General features: G+C 42.0%; 1 protein-coding gene across 1 annotated transcript in view; it reads left to right on the top strand.

Annotated features, from left to right (window-relative positions):
• Nucleotides 1-22,322, top strand: part of PRKG2 (protein kinase cGMP-dependent 2) — a 124,814-nt gene that overhangs the window by 91,521 nt on the left and 10,971 nt on the right. Inside the window, exons 15-16 of the mRNA XM_044279417.1 lie at nucleotides 547-669; nucleotides 1,146-1,208. Of these exons, the coding sequence (XP_044135352.1) occupies nucleotides 547-669; nucleotides 1,146-1,208 (186 nt within the window). The remainder of the gene's footprint in view (nucleotides 1-546; nucleotides 670-1,145; nucleotides 1,209-22,322) is intronic.

The following is a 22,322-nucleotide window of genomic DNA, read 5'->3' as shown; positions in this document are numbered from 1 at the left end:
GTGTGCCAAGCTGTCATGAAAGCAAAAGAAGGTTACTTTGAAGGATCTAAAATATAAAATATATTCTGGTTCAACACTTTTGTGCTTCCTATTTAATTCCATATGTGTTCCTTTGTTGTTTTTATGACTTCAATATGAAACTACAATGTAGAGCAGAATTTGCCTTATCTTCCCAGGGCACCAAAACGCCTAATCCCAACCCTGTTGTAGACCATAAGTACATGAAGCTTTCATAGGCATCTTCCTCCGTTTTTGCAGAGCAGGAGGCTTTCCTTGCTCTAGAGATCTGCACTACATTGTAATGACATCTTTCATGGGAAGCCCTGAGCACATGTCCAACAATAAATGTTATATTAGCTGAAAGTTTTCCTTGTTTAGTCCCATTTTCCATGGTGACTGAGAGAAAGTGTTTTCTTTACATGTTTCTGCAGCTGAGTTGAAATCTTAACAACACAATTCTGTTTTTGTTATTATATATATCTTTGGGAGGATTATTTTTCATGTGTAATATGTGTAACATAACATATCTGGCATATTTCTCTCCAGCCCTCCTTTTACTGGGCCAGACCAGATGATGATCTACAATTTAATTCTCCAAGGTATTGAAAAAGTTGAGTTTCATAGAAAAATAGGCAGAAGGCCTGAAGATCTGATCCGACGCCTGTGCAGGTAACATGTGGATTTTATCTTATAATTAATGTGTACCCTATAGTATGCAATGGAAAATGTGTCCAGCATGCTAGTTGCAGTTTATGCCATGTCTTGGCACTGCCAATCATGTGTCATGTACTATTATTTTCACAAATGTTTGACATGTCAAAGTGACATATCAAAAGTTTTCAGATTTTTATACCTGTGGTGAGATCCACATTGATCACTAAAATGAGGAGGCCCAAATTGTGGCCTCACCTGCTTTCCCGCTAAGCTATGCCTCCTTTTTGGACAAGGCAAAAAGTAAATGGGGCAAAAGAATCCTGGTACATTTTTATCAGTAAATTTCTCCCAATTCATTGACTGGTTTGATATGTTATAAATAATTCTAATCATGAATACTATATTAATAAGCAGTCACTGTGGACCATCAGATTTCTTCTCCAGGTATGTTTACTAATGCACTATAAAATTTTTGTAAATATTTTTTGCAGACAAAATCCAGCAGAAAGACTAGGAAACTTGAAGAAAGGAATAACTGACATTAAGAAACACAGGTTTTCCTTTAGCATTTTTATATTTTTATGTTTGTTGGTGCTGATTTTCAAGTTTAATATCATATAACTCAGATCATCTAAATGGTGCCTTCTTTAAAAGGGCTGGTGCATCTTTGGAGGGGGGGGGGGGGGGGAGTTTGGTAAACCCTGTCTTGGGAAGACCTGAGAAGGGAAGCATACTTACCTGCTTTCCGGGGCTGGGTCCCAACTCCTTCGCTCCATGGCCTTGGCTGATCCGCTGGGCTCACTTGATGTAAACTTCCTTTTTGACGCCTCTGCAGCCAATTGCTGGCCGCAGTGGTGAACTGTGTCCTTTGCGTTATAAATGGTCAAATGATACAAGGGGAGCAGGTACGGCTGTGGCGGTGTCAAACAGGAAGTTTACATCCAGGGATCCCAGTGAAGTAGCTGAGGACATGGAATGAAGAAGCTTGGAGGCAGCACCGGGAAGCATCTACGTATGCTTCCCTTTGCAGGTTTGCCACCCCGTCACAAAAGGGGCACAACCCTTATAAAGGAGTATTATGCCGTCAGCCAATAAAGCTACAGTTCCACTATATTTTTGTATTTAATATGTCATTTGTTTTTTCTTCCAGTTTGATAAAAAAAAAACAAAAAAAACTATAGTCATGGGAAGATCACACAGGCACTCTGATTATTAAAAGATACAATGCCAGTATTGGTGTGCCAATGTTTCACTGTGGGGATGGTGTTCTTTGGGTGATGTGATGTGTTGGGTTTGCGGCAGACATAGCATTTTCTTTGATGGCCGAAAAGCAAAATTTTAGTCTCATCAGACCAGAGCACCTTCCTCCATACATTTTGGGAGTCACCCACATGCCTTTTCGCAAACTCACAACGTGTCTTTTTGTTTTTTTGCTGAAAGTAATGGCTTTCTTCTGGCCACTCTGCCATAAAGCCCAATTCTATGGAGCATATGGCTTATTCTCGTCATCTGTACAGATACTCCAGTCTCTGCTGTGGAACTCTGCAGCTCCCCCAGGGTTACCTTAGGTCTCTGTGCTGCCTCTCTGATTAATCACCTCCTTGCCCTGTCTGTGAGTTTTGGTGGGCGGCCGTCTATTGGCAGGTTTGCTGTTGTGCCATGTTCTTTCCATTTGGTTATGATAGATTTGATGGTGCTCCTGGGGAACATCAAAGATTTGGATATTTTTTATAACCTAACCCTGACTTGTACTTCTCAACAACATTGTCCCTTACTTGTTTGTAGAGTTCCTTGGTCTTCATGGCAGTGTTTGGTTAGTGATGCCTCTTGCTTAGGTGTTGCAGCCTCTGGGGCCTTTCAAAATGGTGTGCATATGTAATGACAGATTATGTGACACTTAGATTGCACACAGGTGGACATAATTTTACTAATCATGTGACTTCTGAAGGAAATTTGTTGCACCAGAGCTTTCTATGGGCTTCTTAACAAAGGGGGTTAATACATACATATGCAAATGCCAATTTTGTGTTTTCTATTTCTAAGCAAATTTATATATTTTTCTCATTTCACTTTACCAACTTAGCCTATTGTGTTCTGATCCATCACATAAAATTCAGATTAACAAAACATTGAACTTAAAGGATAACTGTCATATTTTTATTTTTATTTTTTTGCTAAAGTGTAGGGCAAGTGATAGGTAACAATTTTGCAATAGACTTTATTTTTCCAAAACGTTTATTTTTGATAGAAAACTGGGGCTGAAATGGCCCTTAACAGCACTCTTCAACAGAGCGTTGCTAAGGGCCATCCGTCCATTAGAAAAGACGGGCTGTGCAGATGCTGTGCTTCTGAATCGTGCTTCCTGGGAGACAAAAGGCTGGGCACATGAGTCTTAGGAGTTAAAATTACATTTACAGTACAGACCAAAAGTTTGGACACACCTTCTCATTCAAAAAGTTTTCTTTATTTTCATGACTATGAAAATTGTAGATTCACACTGAAGGCATCAAAACTATGAATTAACACATGTGGAATTATATACATAACAAAAAAATGTGAAACAACTGAAAATATGTCATATTCTAGGTTCGTCAAAGTAGCCACCTTTTGCTTTGATTACTGCTTTGCACACTCTTGGCATTCTCTTGATGAGCTTCAAGAGGTAGTCATCTGAAATGGTCTTCCAACAGTCTTGAAGGAGTTCCCAGAGATGCTTAGCACTTGTTGGCCCTTTTGCCTTCACTCTGCGGTCCAGCTCACCCCAAACCATCTCGATTGGGTTCAGGTCCGGTGACTGTGGAGGCTAGGTCATCTGGCGCAGCACCCCATCACTCTCCTTCATGGTCAAATAGCCCTTACACAGCCTGGAGATGTGTTTGGGGTCATTGTCCTGTTGAAAAATAAATGATGGTCCAACTAAACGCAAACCAGATGGAATAGCATGCCGCTGCAAGATGCTGTGGTAGCCATGCTGGTTCAGTATGCCTTCAATTTTGAATAAATCCCCAACAGTGTCACCAGCAAAGCACCCCTACACCATCACACCTCCTCTTCCATGCTTCACGGTAGGAACCAAGCATGTAGAGTCCATCCGTTCACCTTTTCTGCGTCGCACAAAGACACGGTGGTTGGAACCAAAGATCTCAAATTTGGACTCATCAGACCAAAGCACAGATTTCCACTGGTCTAATGTCCATTCCTTGTGTTCTTTAGCCCAAAAAAGTCTCTTCTGCGTGTTGCCTGTCCTTAGCAGTGGTTTCCTAGCAGATATTCTACCATGAAGGCCTGATTCACACAGTCTTCTCTTAACAGTTGTTCTAGAGATGTGTCTGCTGCTAGAACTCTGTGTGGCATTGACCTGGTCTCTAATCTGAGCTGCTGTTAACCTGCGATTTCTGAGGCTGGTGACTCGGATGAACTTATCCTCCGCAGCAGAGGTGACTCTTGGTCTTCCTTTCCTGGTGCGGTCCACATGTGAGCCAGTTTCTTTGTAGCGCTTGATGGTTTTTGTGACTGCACTTGGGGACACTTTCAAAGTTTTCCCAATTTTTCGGACTGACTGACCTTCATTTCTTTACTTAGCTGCTTTTTTCTTGCCATAATACAAATTCTAACAGTCTATTCAGTAGGACTATCAGCTGTGTATCCACCTGACTTCTCCACAACGCAACTGATGGTCCCAACCCCATTTATAAGGCAAGAAATCCCTTATTAAACCTGACAGGGCACACCTGTGAAGTGAAAACCATTTCAGGTGACTACCTCTTGAAGCTCATCAAGAGAATGTCAAGAGTGTGCAAAGCAGTAATCAAAGCAAAAGGTGGCTACTTTGAAGAACCTAGAATATGACATATTTTCAGTTGTTTCACACTTTTTTGTTATGTATATAATTCCACATGTGTTAATTCATAGTTTTGATGCCTTCAGTGTGAATCTACAAATAAAGAAAACTCTTTGAATGAGAAGGTGTGTCCAAACTTTTGGTCTGTACTGTATATTCCCCCTGTCTATGCAATCTAATGCTCCGTTACATTCACTGACCTGCGATCCCTGTAATAATAACTCATGTAGCAGCCGGCTCACTGCGCACAGTGCTTCTACTTCCGTCGGCTGCTTCATGAATTATCACAGGGATCGCAGGTCAGTGAATGTAACGGAGCATTAGATTGCATAGAAAGGGGGAATATAAATGTAATTTTAACTCCTAGGACTCCTGTGCCCAGCCTTCTGTCTCCCAGGGAGGCACGCTTCAGAAGCACAGCGTCAGCACAGCCCGTATTTTCTAAATGGACGGATGGCCCTTAGCAACGCTTTTTTGAAGAGTGCTGCTAAGGACCATTTCAGCCCCAGTTTTCTACCAAAAATTAATATTTTGGCTAAATAAAGTCTATTGCAAAATTGTTACCTATCACTTGCCCTACACTTTAGCAAAAGCAAAAAAATAAAAAAAAATATGACAGTTATTCTTTATGGCTGTAATGTAACAAAACATGAAAAAAGTCAAGGGGGTGAATACTTTTGCAAAGCACTGGTATTCTTCTGGTCTCCTATTTCTAGAACAAAAAATGTCTACAGAAACTGCTTCCAGAACTGGGAAAAAGAAAATATGCATTGTTCGTTTACCATAATGCCTATCCTATGAGTCCAAATTGTTTCATCCCACAAGTCTGCACCTCTTTTTCATACATGACAATATCTTGTTTGCTTTGACAGATTTACCCAATCCCTTGATAGACAAAAAACACCCTGCTGTAAGCTTACGTAATATTGTGTCATCAGCAAATTCCCAGACACTGCTTTGGATGCCTTCAAGTCAGTAGTCAGCAAATAAAAAAAAAATGATACTGGACTGTCTGTTTTATATACAGTGGGGAAAAAAACTATTTCATACACTGGTGATTTTGCAAGTTTTCCCACCTACAAAGAATGGAGATGTCTGTAATTTTCATCGTAAGTACACTTCAACAGTGAGAGACAGACTCTAAAAGAAAGTCCAGAAAATCACATTGTATGATATTTAAATAATTCATTTGCATTTTATTGTATGAAATAAGTATTTGATCACATACCAACCAGCAAGAATTCTGGCTCTCACAGACCTGTTCATTTTTCTTTAAGAAGCCCTCCAACTCTGCACTCATTACCTGTATTGATTGCACCTGTCTGACATCGTTACCTGTATAAAAGACACCTGTCCGCACACTCAATCAATCACACTGTAACCTCTCAACCATGGCAAGACCAAAGAGCTGTCTAATGACACGAGGGAAAAAATTGTAGACCTGCACAAGGCTGGGATGGGCTACAGGACAATTGGCAAGCAGCTTGGTGAGAAGGCAACAACTGTTGGCGCAATTATTAGAAAATGGAGGAAACACAAGATGACTATTAATCTTCCTTGGTCAGGGCTCCATGCAAGATCTCGCCTCATGGGGTAAGGATGATTCTGAGAAAGGTCAGGAATCATCCAAGAACTACACAGGAGGACCTGGTCAGTGACCTGAAGAGATCTGGGATGACAAAGATCTCAAAGATTAACACACACTACGCTGTCATGGATTAAAATCCTGCAGGGCATGCAAGGTCCCCCTGCACATGTCAGCATATGTCCAGGCCCATATGAAGTTCCACAATGACCATCTGGATGATCCAGAGGAGACATGGGAGAAGGTCATGTGGTCAGATGAGATCAAAATAGAACTTTTTGGTATCAACTCCACTTGCTGTGTTTGGAGGAAGAAGGATAAGTACAACCCCAAGAACACCATCCCAACCATGAAGCATGGGGGTGGAAAAATCATACTTTGGGGGTCCTTTTCTGCAAAAGGAACAGAATGACTGCACCATATTGAAGAGAGAATGGATGGGGCCATGTATCATAAGATTTTGGCCAACAGTAAGGGCATTGAAGATGGGTCGTGGCTGGATTTTCCAGCATGACAATGACCCGAAACACACAGCCATGGCAACTAAGGAGTGGCTCTGTAAGAAGCATTTCAAGGTCCTAGAGTGGCCTAGCCAGTCTCCAGGCCTGGACCCAATCGAAAATCTTTGAGAGAGCTTAAGCTCAATATAGCCCAGATACAAGATTTGTATGGAGGAGTGGGCCAAAATCCCTGCTGCAGTGTGTGCAAACTTGATCAAGAACTGCAGGAAAGTCTGACCTCTGTAATTGCAAACAAATACTTATTTCATGCAATAAAATGCAAATTAATTATTTAAAAATAATACAATACGATTTTCTGGATTTTATTTTTAAATTCTGTCTCTCACAGTTGAATTGTACCTACGATAAAAATTACAGACCATTCTTTGTAGGTTGGAAAACATGCAAAATTGCCAGTGTATCAAATACTTATTTTCCCCACTGTATATTCTGTGACACAGTGAGAGGTTTCGTCTGGGAAAACAAGTATTTTCCTCCTAACATGTGCTGCTGGGCTGATTTACAGCCAGGTGAGGTCAAATTCCGGACCAGATTTGAAACGCCGGTCCAGGTTTTGGCAGCACTTGGCTGTCCTTAAATAGGCAGCTGGGCTCAGTCTCTGTTTTGGGATCTGGGAGCCTTGTGTCTGGATGAAGGCTTGCTACCTGTTTGGCATGTAAATAGGTTGGTGCTGCTATCAGCAAGAACTCTTTGAGGCAGAATTGCCGCATTGTGTGAATTACCACCAACACTGCAAGGTGACTTTTTGTTTGAATATGACTGCTTGTTTTGTCACTTGCCTAAAGTATGAAAAAAAAACTTAACTTTTTGATCCAAAGAACTTGTTGTTGCCTCTATACTGCGTCCACTAATCCTGTCTACCAGAGAGAGTCCCTACAATTGGTGGAGGATGCGTGCGAGAGCAGTGAGGCTGCCATGAACACCAATATTTTTGGTTTCTGCATTTTTCAGGCACGGTTGTATGTCGTACATTAAACAAGCTGTATTACAACCAGTGCCCCACGACAAAATGGTGGGCTATTACATGAGGTTTGTTCCCCACTGTCCTACTCTAGCCGCACCCTTTACAGGTCTCTTGAAGGGACACAAGTCAATGATGGTTCGCTGGGATGATCAGACGGAAGAGGCTTTCTCCGCTTTGAAGTCGGCCCTGTGCAGGTCCCTGGTTTTTGTGACACCTGACTTCAAAAGGGAGTTTATAGTACAGACCGATGCCTACAAAGTAGGCCTTGGTGCTGTACTGTCTCAGGAAGTCAACGGGGGGGAGCATCCCATTGTCTTCCTCAGCCGTAAGTTCATCCCAGCCGAGACCCGGTATAGTATAGTGGAAAGAGAGTGCCTGGCTATCAAGTGAACACTAGAATCTCTCAGCTATTATTTATTGGGGAGAAAATTCCGCTTGGTGACTGACCACTCTCCTCTCAAGTGGATGAGCCAGGCCAAGGACAGAAATGCTTGGGTTACCCGATGGTTTATCTCCCTACAAAACCTAAAGTTTTCGGTGGAACACAGGGCAGGCTGTTTACAGGGAAACGCGTAGCTGGCACACATTCTGGCGTGTGTTCACCCCCTCAGGGTTGAACAAAGAGGGGGGGGCTATGTGACACAGTTAGAGGTTTCGTCTGGGAAAACAGCAATTTTCCTCCTAGAATGTGCTGCTGGGCTGATTTACAGCCAGGTGAGGTCAAATACCGGACCGGATTTTAAATGCCGGTCTGGGTTTTGGCAGCACTTGGCTGTCCTTTAATAGGCAGCTGGGCTCAGAAGCCATGTCTCTGTGTTGGGATCTGGGAGCCTTGTGTCTGGATAATGGCTTGCAACCTGTTTGGCGTGAAAACAGGTTTGTACTGCTATCAGCAAGGACTCTTTGAGGCAGAATTGCCGCATTGTGTGAATTACCACCAACACTGCAAGGTGACTTTTTGTTTGAATATGACTGCTTGTTTTGTCACTTGCCTAAAGTGTGAATAAAACACTGAACTGTTTGATCCAAAGAACTTGTTGTTGCCTCTATACTGCGTCCGCTAATCCTGTCTACTAGAGTGAGTCCCTACAATTCACTTTCACTTTTTTCAGTTTGATATGTTGCAGCCTTCTGCATCATTCTACACTCAGTACCTCATAATGACAAAGTGAAAACAGAATTTTAGAAATCTGTGTTAATTTATCAAAAAGGAAAAACTAAAATATTGCATTGACATAAGTTTTCAGACCCTTTACTCAGTACTTGAAGGACCTTTAGCAGTGAGTACAGCTTTCCGTCTTCTTTGGTATGATGTCACAAGGTTTGCACATCTGGATTTGGGAATTTTCTGCCATTGTTCTCTCCAGATCTCCTCAAGTCAGGTTGGGTGGGGACGATCGGTGGATAGCCTTTTTTTTTTTTCTTGGGTTCAAGTCAGGGCTTTGGTAAAGGTCTTCTCTATATCTTATACACAAATAAGAATCAATCTGTATCTTCATCACGACTAATGACTGAGTGATCTGGCGCCTGATACGTGTTTCAAACTTTTTCTCCACGGGTGTAAAGGGCTTCTCTTTCTTTGTCCTCTCCACACCGCCTATATCTCTTCAAAAGTTGGCAAGGGTAATCCTTGACCCTCTGAAACACTTGAGCTGCCTATCTTGTTCCATAATTGCAGACGAGCATAAGTCCTATACATATATATATATATATATAAATATATATATATATATATATATTGTTCTCTATAGAACTCACCTCTGCCCCCTGGCGCCTCTGATAGCCTCTACTCTAGGTACCCACTTTGTGACTCCTGGTCCGCTTTTAAGACCAGGGAGTTCAAATTGTACCGTAATCCTCTTTTTGTATTTCTACATTTTGCCTATGGGCCACTCAAGGACATTCAAAGAGTTGTCCCTAAGCATCTCCTGTGTTGTCCTGGCTGTGAGCTTATAGTCATTCTCTTGTTGACCTTCAGCCCAGTGCTCGCTAATATCTTTAAACTTTGCTCCATTCAACTCTGACCAGTTTCCCTGTCCCAGCCGATGAACCCCCCCCCCCCCCCCTTTCCCCCAGCATGATGCTGGCACCACCGTACTTCACTGTAAGGATTGTATTGGTCCGTGCCTGGTTTCCTCCAAACATAACGCTTAGAATTGAGGCAAAAAGTTCAATCTTTGTTTCAACCAATGAGAGAATCTAGTTTCTCACATTACGAGAGTCATTTTTTTGCAAGTTTTCATGTGTCTTTTACTGTGGAGTGTCATCTTTCTGGTCATTCTGTCATAAAGCACATATTGATGGAATGCTGCAGTGATGTTAACCTTCTGAAAGTTTTTCCCATGTGCAAACAGCATTGAGCTCTTGGTCACCTCTCTTACCAAGGCACTTTTCTGCTAATTACTTAGCTTGAAGGTGTTGCCGAAACGCATGTCAGGGTGTGCTGTTCTCCTGAGGTGATTGTCCCACTCATGGGTATGTAAGGACTGGTTTTACACATTGTTTGTTGTCTCTTTGAGAGATGGGTTAAATGCATTTGATTATATAGACACAAGTCTTGACGCTTTTATATACCTCATTTGTTTCCATTGACTATCATTTGATGGTTAAGTGATGTATAGCTACTGTACTCCCCTCTGCATTGAGAGCCCAACTATATTTTCCCTCAGGTGTATAACACACTTTCATTTTTCTCTCTTTTGTCTCTATTTTTATCATGTTTTATACATGCATTTAAAAAAAGATTATTATTTTTGAGCAATTTTAGACTAAGCCTTTTTGTTGAGTGGGCAATTATTTGTTTTTGTGTTGCGTAACCTGTATATATTAACCCTTAATAATAACTTAGTTTGGTGGGGCAGCCAGCTTTAGGAAGAGTCCTGGTTATTCCAAACTTCTGCCATTTAAGAATTATAGAGGCCTCTGTGCTCTTGGGAACTTTCAGTGCAGCAGATTTTTTTGTACCCTTCTCCAGAAATGAGACGCCCAGAGCTAAATTGTAAGTGTCATAGCAAATGATCTGAATACCTACTATATGTACATGCCAAATTTTGTTTGCCCTTTTTTTTTTTGAGTTCAACATTTTTATTGAGATTTTTCTTTTTAAAGAATAGCAAAGCATGACATTGCATAGACAATTTGAGGTGGACGCAGCCACCGAGGACAAGTATCATTACATTAACAAAAGTTTCCAGTATAATGGAAGACATGACTTGATAGCTTCTTATATAAATCACATCACAGGATCAAACTGGTTGCATTATCAGAATACATTTCTTAGCATGTATTAGTTGTTAAGTATTTACAATTAAACACTAAAACTATAAGTGACAAGTGTCAAACACAGATCTGTCTAATCAGAAGGCTTAGCTGCTGGAGGGACCTATAGGAGGCAGTCTCAAAGGAAGTCACCAACCCCTACCTCTCATGTGGGGTCAGAATATTGAAGATTATCTACTTGGAGAATTTCGGGTGAACCACCCAGGGGTTCCAGGTGCGTCTGTACTTTATAGGAGAGAGCACTGAGGACGGAATTATCCTCTCGTATCGACATGTATTATTTAGCTCAGCAATCACCTCCGAAATAACTGGGGGGGTCGTTTCTTTCCAATGGCGGGTGATAACTAATTTGGCGCTGAGCAAGACATGTCCCACTATGGGTCTATATGACGGGCAGAAGTGCTGAATGCCTAGAAACAAAAGAGCAATTTCTGGAGATGGGGGGCTATCATAACCAGATATTTCACCTAGAAATGCAAACACCTGCTTCCAGTAATTAGTGACAACTGGGCATGCCCACAAGACGTGGAGCAAAGAGCCTACGTTTCCACAGCCCCTCCAACACATGGGAGAAGATGTAGGGTAGATGATATGTAACCTCTTGGGTGTAAAGTACCAGTTTAAAAGCGTTTTAACACCAGCCTCATAATGTGTGACACATTTGAAATTGGAGGCTAAAAAGCTTATAGCAGAGGACCATTCAGCCTTAGAAAATGAACTGCCCAGCTTGCGTTCCCACTTCTGGAAAGGTTTGGATTTGGCAAATTCAGACTTATCACCCATGTATTCGTATATGCGCCCTGTCGCTCCTTTTTTCAGCAAGTTTTGAGAACAATAAAGTTGAAGGATCCCTTCATGTATGGGAGGGGGTTTAGTAATGATTGATGTCAGGAGATGTTTAACCCTGAGATAATTAAATATTTCGCTTGCTGAAAGCTGGAATAACTGTTGGGCGGTGGTGAACGGGAGGACTCCTTTAGAACAAATGAGTTGAGAGACCTTCTCGATTCCCTGATCCTGCCAACTTCGAAGATTGATGTCCCTCAAAATCCATTCCAAGGAGCAGGTGTCTAGATGGGAGAATAGGGTGTCGGTAGAGTCTGTGTATGTGTTGTGGAAATGTAGCCAAAGCTTCCCTACGTGCTTCACGGTTTGCAGGGAAACATCAGGGACCTTTCTGTTCCATAGTATGCTAATCAACCAGTCTTTCAAGGAGCCCTCCTTAATTGAATGGGATTCAATTTGGTGCCAAGCTTTATTGCAATCTTTGTCCCACCACTCCCTAGCTAATGACAGACTAATGGCTCTATGATAATCACTAATGCAAGGTAGTCCTAACCCTCCTGCTTTTTTCCGTAAGAAAAGCTGTTTTTGGGCAATCCTGGGTTTAGACGATTTCCAAATGTATTTGGACAGTGTTGCCTGCGCTTTTCGAAAGAACAGATCAGGGACCGGGATAGGGAGAGCTTTAAATATGTAGATCAATTTGGGCAATGTCATCATCTGGAATGCTGCCACTCTACCGACCCAGGATATCTCCTTCATGGAGTAGTGGGAGAAATCGGACGTCATAGTTTCGAGGAGGGGTTCATAGTTTCGTTTGTACAAATGCAAACAGGGGTATGTCAACTTGATTCCCAAGTATGGGAGCTCTATTTCCTGCCAATCTAGGGGAAATCGGGACTGTAGCACTCCAACATCTTCTCGGGGAATGTTAAGTAATAGGGCTTGAGATTTGGAGTTGTTAATTTTATAATATGAGAGTATGCCAAAGTGTGCTATTATATCAAAAGCCGAGTCCAATGACTGAAGGGGATTTGAAAGAGTAAGGATAATGTCGTCAGCATATAACGATATCCTGTGATCTCTCCCTCCAATATCTACCCCTTGAATACGGGGAGCTTGCCGTATGTGTTGAGCTTAAGGTTCAAGAGCCAGGATGAACAGGAGGGGTGACAAAGGGCACCCCTGACGCAAGCCATTGATAATCTGGAAAGGAGCAGATAGTACCCCATTAACCCATACCTTAGCCGAAGGGGAGGCATATAAGCCGTAAAAGGCGTTCAAGATGCTGCCCTGAAAACCCATTTTACTGAGGACTGAGAATGCGAATGACCAGTGAAGACGGTCAAACGCCTTCTCAGCGTCTAAGGTCACTGCTATCATAGGGAGGCTATTTTGCTCAGCGTGGTCAAACATATTGATCAACCGTCTAGTGTTGTCTGATGATATTCGGCCCTTAACAAACCCTGTCTGGTCATCTTTGATCAAGGAAGGGAGTATAGCTGACAATCTATTGGCTATTAACTTGGCAAAGATTTTGATGTCCGAATTTAGCAGCGAAATTGGCCTAAAATTTTGAGGAACCTCTGGGGGTTTCCCAGGTTTTGGCAAGGTAACTATAAGGGCTGTAAGCATCTCGGGTGGGAATGGGGTTCCTTCCAGGGCTCGATTAAAAATATCTAGGATGTAGGGGGACAGTGTGGGATAGAAATATTTATAATATTCATTAGACAAACCGTCCGGGCCTGGGGATTTACCTGATGGGAGGGTAGCAATACGTTTTTGGAGTTCGATAGATGTGGGAGGGGCATTCAATGAATGGAGTTGGTCAGGAGAGAGAGTAGGTAATTCAGATTGAGATAGGAAGTTTTCCACCAATTCAGAGTAGTTATGGGGCAAGGCAACCGTGTCTTTAAGATTATAGAGGCTATGATAGTAGGTGCGGAACTGTTCTGCAATATCTCTAGGATCTAGTAATTTAGCTTTAGATGACGGATGGATAAGGAAAGGGATTTTTGATTTGGTTTGCTGAGTCCTAAGTTTGTTAGCCAATAGCTTACCAGCTCTGTTCCCCTGGGCATAGTATCTCGCCTTTAACCGGAGCATGGATCTAGAATAGTTATGGGACAGTAGACTACATAAATTGTTCCTCTCTGTTCTCAGAAGGGCAGTTATTTGAGCTGTAGGGGATATCTTATTCTGAGTCTCGAGGTCAACAAGGGATTTGAGCAGCTGAGAAATTTCCTTTTCTTTGACTTTATTTAGTTTGCATTTTAATCTGATCAGGGAGCCTCGAATGAACGCCTTATGGGTCTGCCATAGGACATATTTATCCGTGACAGAACCATCATTGAAGGTGAAGAACTCCTTTAGTTCAGCAGATATCTCCTTAGCAGTGTCTGGGTTGGAAAATAAAAATGGATCATTGCGCCAAATGGGGGCACGTGGGAATTGGTATATATCTTCCAGGGATAGTGTAATTGGGGCATGATCAGACCACTGAATAAGTCCAATATCAGAAGATATTGTATGTAGCAAGGTAACTTGATCAACAAAAAACATATCAATGCGTGAGTATGAGAGATGAGGAGTGGAGAAAAAGGTATAATCTCTTTCTACACTATGTTGAGCCCTCCACACATCAATGAGACCTTCTGTGTGCAACAAAGAGGCAGCATCGCCTCCTATACGCCGGTTTAGGCTAGTGGAGTCCAACGACTGATCCATCACCAAGTTAAAGTCCCCACAGACAATCACCTTCCCTTGTTTCAAAAAGTTTAGCTGTTTCAGTACTTTACGCAGGAAGGGGATTTGGTGGTCATTAGGTGCATAAACATTAACTATGGTGTAGGTGATGTTGTTGATAGAACATACCAGGATAATGTATCGGCCGCCGGGGTCCACTTTTGAGGATATGGTAGTAAAGGCCACCGAATTCTTGACAGCTATGAACACCCCTCTGGACTTCTTGCTAAAATGAGAATGCAATATATGAGGAAAAAAAATGCAGTAAGTGGGTCTCCTGGATGCAAATGAGGTCCGCTCCAGCTTTAGTTGCCTCCCGCCAAACATATGTTCTTTTTTGTGGACAATTAAGTCCTTTAGCATTCAAAGTCAAAATTTTAAGACCCATTTGAGTGAGGGGAGGAACCAAGTGTTGTGCGGGTAGACAGGCAACCAAAGGTCAGCAGATCAACTTTGATAACAATAGACAAGTGTCTAACAATATGCGAACTACACAAAACTCTGTAGATAGATAATCAAGGTAGCAGATTAGTGGGGAGTCTAGATGGTTAGGGAAAATGACAGAGACAGGGAAAAATACTACGACTCCAGACGGTCAAACTCGCCTGTGTGGTATAGGTGACGTAAGTCCACTGGTGAGGCTGGGAGGGGTACTAGGTGTGCAAACATACAAACTGCACCTAGATAAAAAAAGGTTAGACATCAAACCCCATATGAAAAATGCAAAAACGACTCCGCTCCTCTGAACTATTAATGATCCAAAGTAAGGTATTTATAACATCGCCTTCATCTTCAATCTGGATCTATGATAGTCTCATTGAGGACATTAGCCATCCTGGGCTCCAGTTGCAGACATCTGATCATCCCGCCTTCGGTTCTCTCTTTTTTCCAGCGGAAGAGGAATGTCCCAAGCTAGAAGTAGTTCTCGTCCATCTGCAACCGATTTTACCACATGGGTTTTTCCATCTTTCCAGATTAGCAGCTTTTGTGGGTAGCCCCATTTATATTGAATGTCATTATCCCTGAGGGCGAGAGTGATCGGCTGTAGTTCCCTCCTTTGCCTCAAAGTTGTCATGGAGAGGTCAGCAAAAAGCCTGACAGTTTGGAAAGGAGCAGGGAGTTTGTCGCAGTTCCTAGCTGCCAGCATTAGGGCCTCTTTAGTGTGGAAAAAATGGATCCTAGCAAGTGTGTCACTTGGGATATCTGCACCCAGGTGTGACGGCTTCGGAATTCTATGACCCCTGTCTATTATCATGTCAGGGTGTCACGACCCTTGGTCATGGTCGTGACTCTTGTGGCCGCATGCAGTTGCCTGCGGTCTTGGTGTTGTGTTCAATCACAGGTGAGGGCTATTGTATGTTGCCTCACCTGTGGTTGCCGCTGGCAACATTGGGTATGTGGCAGCAGAGCAGCCTGAGCGGTGTTAGGCAGCTTGCTGCAGTAGGCATGCGGTTGCACCTGGCAACCTCTCCTATAGGTGTGCCTTTTATCAGTGTGTTATATGTGTTGTGTGCACGTCCCCTTTAAGTTGATGTTTTCCCTTCCCTAGTGTTGCAAGGGTTAATTCCCTTCTGTGTGTGTGAACACTGGGTGTGTCTGACTGTTGGGTGTGGCTTCTTGGCCCTATAAAGCCTCAGTTGAAGGCAATAGTCAGAGAGGGTGCTTCAGCCATGCTTGCTGGAGACATCCTCCTGGTTACTTTACCATCTGCCAGTGGGGGCCTCCCTTCTGGTCATAAAACTATGTTACACAGTGTTATGTAGGTGTGTGTGGAGTTTCCTTATTATTGCAGCTTATGGTCATGGGTTCCTGTGTGATGTCTGGTGTGTGCTGTGTTCGTTGGTGATCTGAACTGCAGCACCTGCACATGGGTTCCAGGCTTTGTTGTCTGTGGCAGGTGAGTGATGAGTTGCTTGCATTTGCCTGTCACTGCCATAAGTTGTTTCTGTTTCCCCTTGTAGCTTGGCCAAGTTAGACTCCTGTTTCTCCGTGTCCAGGAGGAACGGGCTGTCTACTCAGCTCCTATCTCAGGGTCCGACGGAGGGTCAGTAGGGATCCGAGGTTCCTGAGTATGGGCGGCCCATGCAGCTAGGAGTCAGGGTCAGATTAGGGAAGCGCTAGGAGGTGACCTGCTCCCTAATTCTGTGGTTTTGGCCAAGTAGCAACCCTACCATCTCCTGGCACCGCACGGCTGAGGGTTTTCCCCATCCTCATCCGTGACACAGGGACAGGGATTCTGGGTAGCAATGCTTTCATGAGGCTTTTAAGATAGGGCTGCAAATCTCGAGGTGCTACATCTTCTGGGATGCCCCTGAATTTAACATTATTTCTTCTGGAACGATCTTCCAGATCTGCTAATTTGCTTTTAATAATCTCCAGTTCATCCGCCATATCGTTGTGGGCATCTATAATGTTATTTTGTGACGTGGCAAAGTCTGCCATTTTATTCTCCACATGCAGGATTTTATCCGCATTTTCTTTAACTTTGGCCGCCAGAGGGTTAATTAACCCTGCCATGTCCGAGCGCAGGGACTGACGTAAAGCCAGCAGCATGTTTTTAATAGAGTCCTCACACAAAGGCTTATCTGAGGTTTGATATGCAATGATGGGGATCACAGCAGGAGTCTCCACCGCTTGTGTCCAGGGCCCCTTACTGACCTCAGGAGAGTATGATGAGTCCAGACGCGGCTTCTGCTTTAAGGGACTGCTGGAGGGTGAGAGCCCAGTCAGGTTAGCAGCGGCGCCATTATGTGCATCAGTAGTCCCTGGAGTCCCTAAGTCGCTAAGTCGCTTGGAGTTGGTGGGAGCGAGGGGAACTCTGCTTCCGTCAGGGAAAAGGTATCGGGCTCCAGTGGGGGTGATGGGGATCTGGAAGTGCTTTTTGGTGATGCGCTGTCCCGAGGAGATGAGACGCGGGTTCCGGCGCGGGAACATGCGCCATCTTTGGCTGGGCCTTGTTCAAAGAAGCCGTCCAGGTTACCGCTCTGCAGCCTAGGGAGCTGCCGTTTAGACTTCCCCATAACTTCCTGGATGGTGTCCAGCTTTGTTACCGGCAGCAATCGTAGCCCTAGGGAGCTGCTTTGTAATCGCTGAGGTGCAGGAGCAGTGAGTTCAAGCGGCCATTCCTCTCAGCAGCCAAGCCACGCCCCCTTTGTTTGTCCTTTTTAATACATTTACAAACATTTCTAAAATTCTGAATTCTGTTTTCATATTTTTTTTTCATTAAGAGGGATAGAGTGCAGATTGACAGGAAACTTAAATTTATTTTTTATTTTAGCACAAGGCTGCAACATAAGATTTGTAAAAAATGAAAGGGTCTGAAAACTTTCCAAGTGCACTGAAGATATACAGTATATAAGCAAATTTACAAAGATTAAAACAAAAACAGGTATATACAGTACTGTGCAAAAGCTTTAGGCAGGTGTGTGAAAAATGCTGGAAAGTAAGAATGCTTAATACTTGGTTAGAAGTGTTAATGCTAAATAAATTTATAAAATAAAAATCTAAGGGTCCATTTACACGTCCGGAAAATGAGTCCGCATCCGTTCCGCAATTCTGTTCCTACTCTGTACAGTATTTGAATGAAGTTTTATGTGAATTGACTTCGGATGTTTCATTCAAAGTCGATTCGCTCATCCCTAATGTTGAGATGAGGGCTCTCTGGGGAACTTATCATCACTTCCAGGACTCTTTCTTATTCTTTAAACTGAATATAGTTCTTAATGACACTGACTGTATGTTTGGGGTTGTTGCTGAAGGAATTTAAATTTAACCTATTAACACTTCTATTTTCAAAAGTATTCTTACTTCATGGAATTTTTTCCCACACTTTCCTAAAACTTTTCATCAAGCTGAAATAATTTCAGGTTCAGTTGCACCACAATCTACGACTTCTCGACGCTCACATTAGATCTAAAAAAGTGGGCAAGTGTGGTGGTGTGGGTGGGGAAGGGGATAGGCAAGATAGGCCTGTCTCATTTACCATTTTCTACACCTGTTTCGGGCATAGAAAACGGTCTAAATGTATGACAGCTAGGAAGCGGTCTTATATTTAGAAGAGACGCTGGATCCGCCAAAGTGATAAAGAGGCCAGCGCCTCTTCATAACTCTGGCAGATCCACCACCCAGGATAGAGCTTATTAAGACCGGCGTGTAAAACACCAGTCTTAATAAATGTGCCCCATAGTGTCTGAGAAGCAGGCAGAATGTCATAGAGCAGGAGGAACTGAGCAGATTGATATATAGATTTGTAGGAAAAGATTCAGCATAACTTGCATTTTATTCATTTAAATTCCTGCTCATTCTGGGCTTTGAAGTCCAGGAGACGGTCCTATCAGTGACTGACAGCCTTTCCTCTATGGCTGTGTATACAGAGATGTAAATCACTGATAGGACCGCCTCCTTGAATTCAAAGCCCAGAATGAGCAGGAATTTAAATGAATAGGTACAGTCCCGCCCGAGATCCGATGGTATATTCTAACCCCCAGGCGTTCCCATGGTGATGGGGACGCTTGCCTGGGGGTTATAATATACCATCGGATCTGAGTTTTCACGATCTCAGCGAGGATGGCACTGTTTAGGGGAGGGGGATGTTCCTAAAGTGTATGTGATAGAAGGAGAAGGAGGGCGTGTTTAAGTCTGGAGAGCAACCATTGGTTGAGGTGCAGAAGCTAGTGCACGAGGAGCTGAATGCATTGTGGGTAGTGAGGGCAGGCGGGATTAGCCTCAGGGTGAGGGCAGTGGCGGCCATCTTAAATGAATAGTGGAATTGCAGTTTTATGCAGACCGGTTGCTAAGGGCTGAATCTTCTGAAATATGGGGTAAGTAAGTCTAATAGTTAGTGAATCTGGAATATCATGGTAATAGTAACTACATATATGAAAATTGAAATTAGGGTCCAAATGTGACAGTTATCCTTTAAAGGCTATGAACACCATAGACATTTTTACTGAAATGCATGTAATCCATTTTTTGGGCTGAAAAACTTCTAATTGGGTTTTATAAAAAAAATAAGTTGAACTGTTTACCTTCGGTAGCTTCTATGCATTACATACAGAATTCCATTTGCAGTCAATACTGTGACACTCCTGTGTTGTCATAAATGATCAACTAAGCATAACCACTTCATTACCGGAGTGTTTATCTCCCTTCCTTACCAGGCCAGTTTTCCAGTTGTAGCAATGCGTCTATCTAACTGCAAATGGCATGTAGCTAGCCTACGTGTATTTGATATTATTTTTCTCGGGACACCTTAGACCTTTCTTTTGTGCCATTAGATGATGGATATAATATATTAAAAAAAATATATATTTAATGAAAAACTGTGAAAATTATGAAAAAATATTTTCCTTTCTTATAATTTCTTTCTAACAATTACAAAAGATTTAAAGACAAAACATTTCTAAAACCATTCCCGTATGCTTGTACCCTGAAAATGGACGCTATTTATGTAATTTATCTACTGGCTGGGCCTGCCGCAAGACTTCAAAAGACTGGAGCGCATTTTTCTATTGCTGGTTCTATAGCACTGTACTGTCAGAAAAATCTTGCACAGCGCCAAAATGCTACAAGCCCCTTCAAAGTGACTTTTTTAATGTTATTCGCCTATGGTATTCATCTTGGGTAAATTTGGAAATTTTAAGGGTTTTTTATTTGTATTTTTTATATTTTTGTATATTTTACGCATAATAAAAACCCTGCTATACAAAATATAGATAAAACAAATACCTAGATTTTTTAACCCCTTAAGGACACGGCCCTATTTCACCTTAAGGACCAGGCCATTTTTTGCAAATCTGACCAGGTCACTTTAAGTGCTGATAACTTTAAAACACTTTGACTTATCCAGGCCATTCTGAGATTGTTTTTTCGTCACATATTGTACTTCATGACACTGGTAAAATAAAGTAAAATTTTTTTATTTTTTTGCATAATAAAATACCTAATTTACCAAACATTTGGAAAAATTTGCAAATTTCTAAGTTTCAGTTTCTCTACTTCTGTAATACATAGTAATACCCCCAAAAATTGTGATGACTTAACATTCCCCATATGTCTACTTCATGTTTGAATTATTTTGGGAATGATATTTTATTTTTTGGGGATGTTACAAGGCTTAGAAGTTTAGAAGCAAATCTTGAAATTTTTCTGAAATTTACAAAAAAACCATTTTTAGGGACCACTACAGCTCTGAAGTCACTTTGCGAGGCTTACATAATAGAAACCGCCCAAAGACCCCATTCTATAAACTACACCCCTCAAGGTATTCAAAACTGATTTTACAAACTTTGTTAACCCTTTAGGTGTTGCACAAGAGTTATTGGCAAATAGGGATGAAATTTGAGAATTTAATTTTTTTGCCTAATTTTCCATTTTAACCCATTTTTTCCACTAACAAAGCAAGGGTTAACAGCCAAACAAGACTGTATCTTTATTGCCCTGACTCTGCCGTTTACAGAAACACCCCATATGTGGCCGTAAACTACTGTACGGCCACACAGCGGGGCGTAGAGTGAAAGGTGCGCCGTATGGTTTTTGGAAGCCAGATTTTGCTGGACAGTTTTTTTGACACCATGTCCCATTTGAAGCCCCCTGATGCACCCCTAGAGTAGAAACTCCATAAAAGTGACCCCCATCTAAGAAACTACACCCCTCAAGGTATTCAAAACTGATTTTACAAACTTTGTTAACCCTTTAGGTGTTGCACAAGATTTAATGGAAAATAGAGATACAATTTCAAAATTTCACTTTTTTGGCAGATTTTCCATTTTAATATTTTTTTTCCAGTTACAAAGCAAGGGTTAACAGCCAAACAAAACTCATTATTTATGGCCCTGATTCTGTAGTTTACAGAAACACCCCATATGTGGTCGTAAACTGCTGTACGGGCACACGGCAGGGCGCAGAAGGAAAGGAATGCCATACGGTTTTTGGAAGGCAGATTTTGCTGGACTGCTTTTTTGACACCATGTCCCATTTGAAGCCCCCCTGATGCACCCCTAGAGTAGAAACTCCAAAAAAGTGACCCCATTTTAGAGAGTACGGAATAGGGTGGCAGTATTGTTGGTACTAGTTTAGGGTACATATGATTTTTGGTTGCTCTATATTACACTTTTTGTGCGGCAAGGTAGCAAGAAATAGCTTTTTTGGCACGTTTTTTTTTGTTGTTATTTACAACATTCATCTGACAGGTTAGATCATGTGGTAATTTTATAGAGCAGGTTGGCACGGACGCGGCGATACCTAATATGTATAATTTTTTTTTATTTATGTACGTTTTATACAATAACTTCATTTTTAAAACCAAAAAATTGTTTAGTGTCTCCATAGTCTAAGAGCCATAGTTTTTGGGCGATTATCTTGAGTAGGGTCTAATTTTTTGCGGGATGAGATGATGGTTTGATTGGCACTATTTTGGGGTGCATATGACTTTTTGATCGCTTGCTATTACACTTTTTGTGACGTAAGATGGCAAAAAAAGGCTTTTTTTACACCGTTTTTATTTTTATTTTTTTACGGTGGTCACCTGAGGGGTTAGGTCATGTGATATTTTTATAGAGCCGGTCGATACGGACGCGGCGATACCTAATATGTATACTTTATTTTTATCTATGTAAGTTTTACACAATGATTTTATTTTTGAAACAAAAAAAAATCATGTTTTAGTGTTTCCATAGTCTAAGAGCCATAGTTTTTTCAGTTTTTGGGCGATTATCTTGAGTAGGGTCTCATTTTTTGTTGGATGAGATGACGGTTTGATTGGTACTATTTTGGCGTACATGCAACTTTTTTGATCACTTTTATTACCTTTTTTGGGAAGTAAGGTGGGCAAAATTTCAATTTTCTCATAGTTTAAATTTTTTTATTTTTATGGCGTTCACCGTGCGGGGAAAGTAACATGACCGTTTTATAGATCAGGTCGTTATGGACGCGGCGATACCTAATATGTGT

This window comes from Bufo gargarizans, chromosome 1 (assembly GCF_014858855.1).
Source record: "Bufo gargarizans isolate SCDJY-AF-19 chromosome 1, ASM1485885v1, whole genome shotgun sequence".
NCBI classification, from domain to species: domain Eukaryota; kingdom Metazoa; phylum Chordata; class Amphibia; order Anura; family Bufonidae; genus Bufo; species Bufo gargarizans.
Note: the sequence above shows the minus strand (reverse complement) of the source record. Positions and strands in the feature narration are given on the sequence as shown.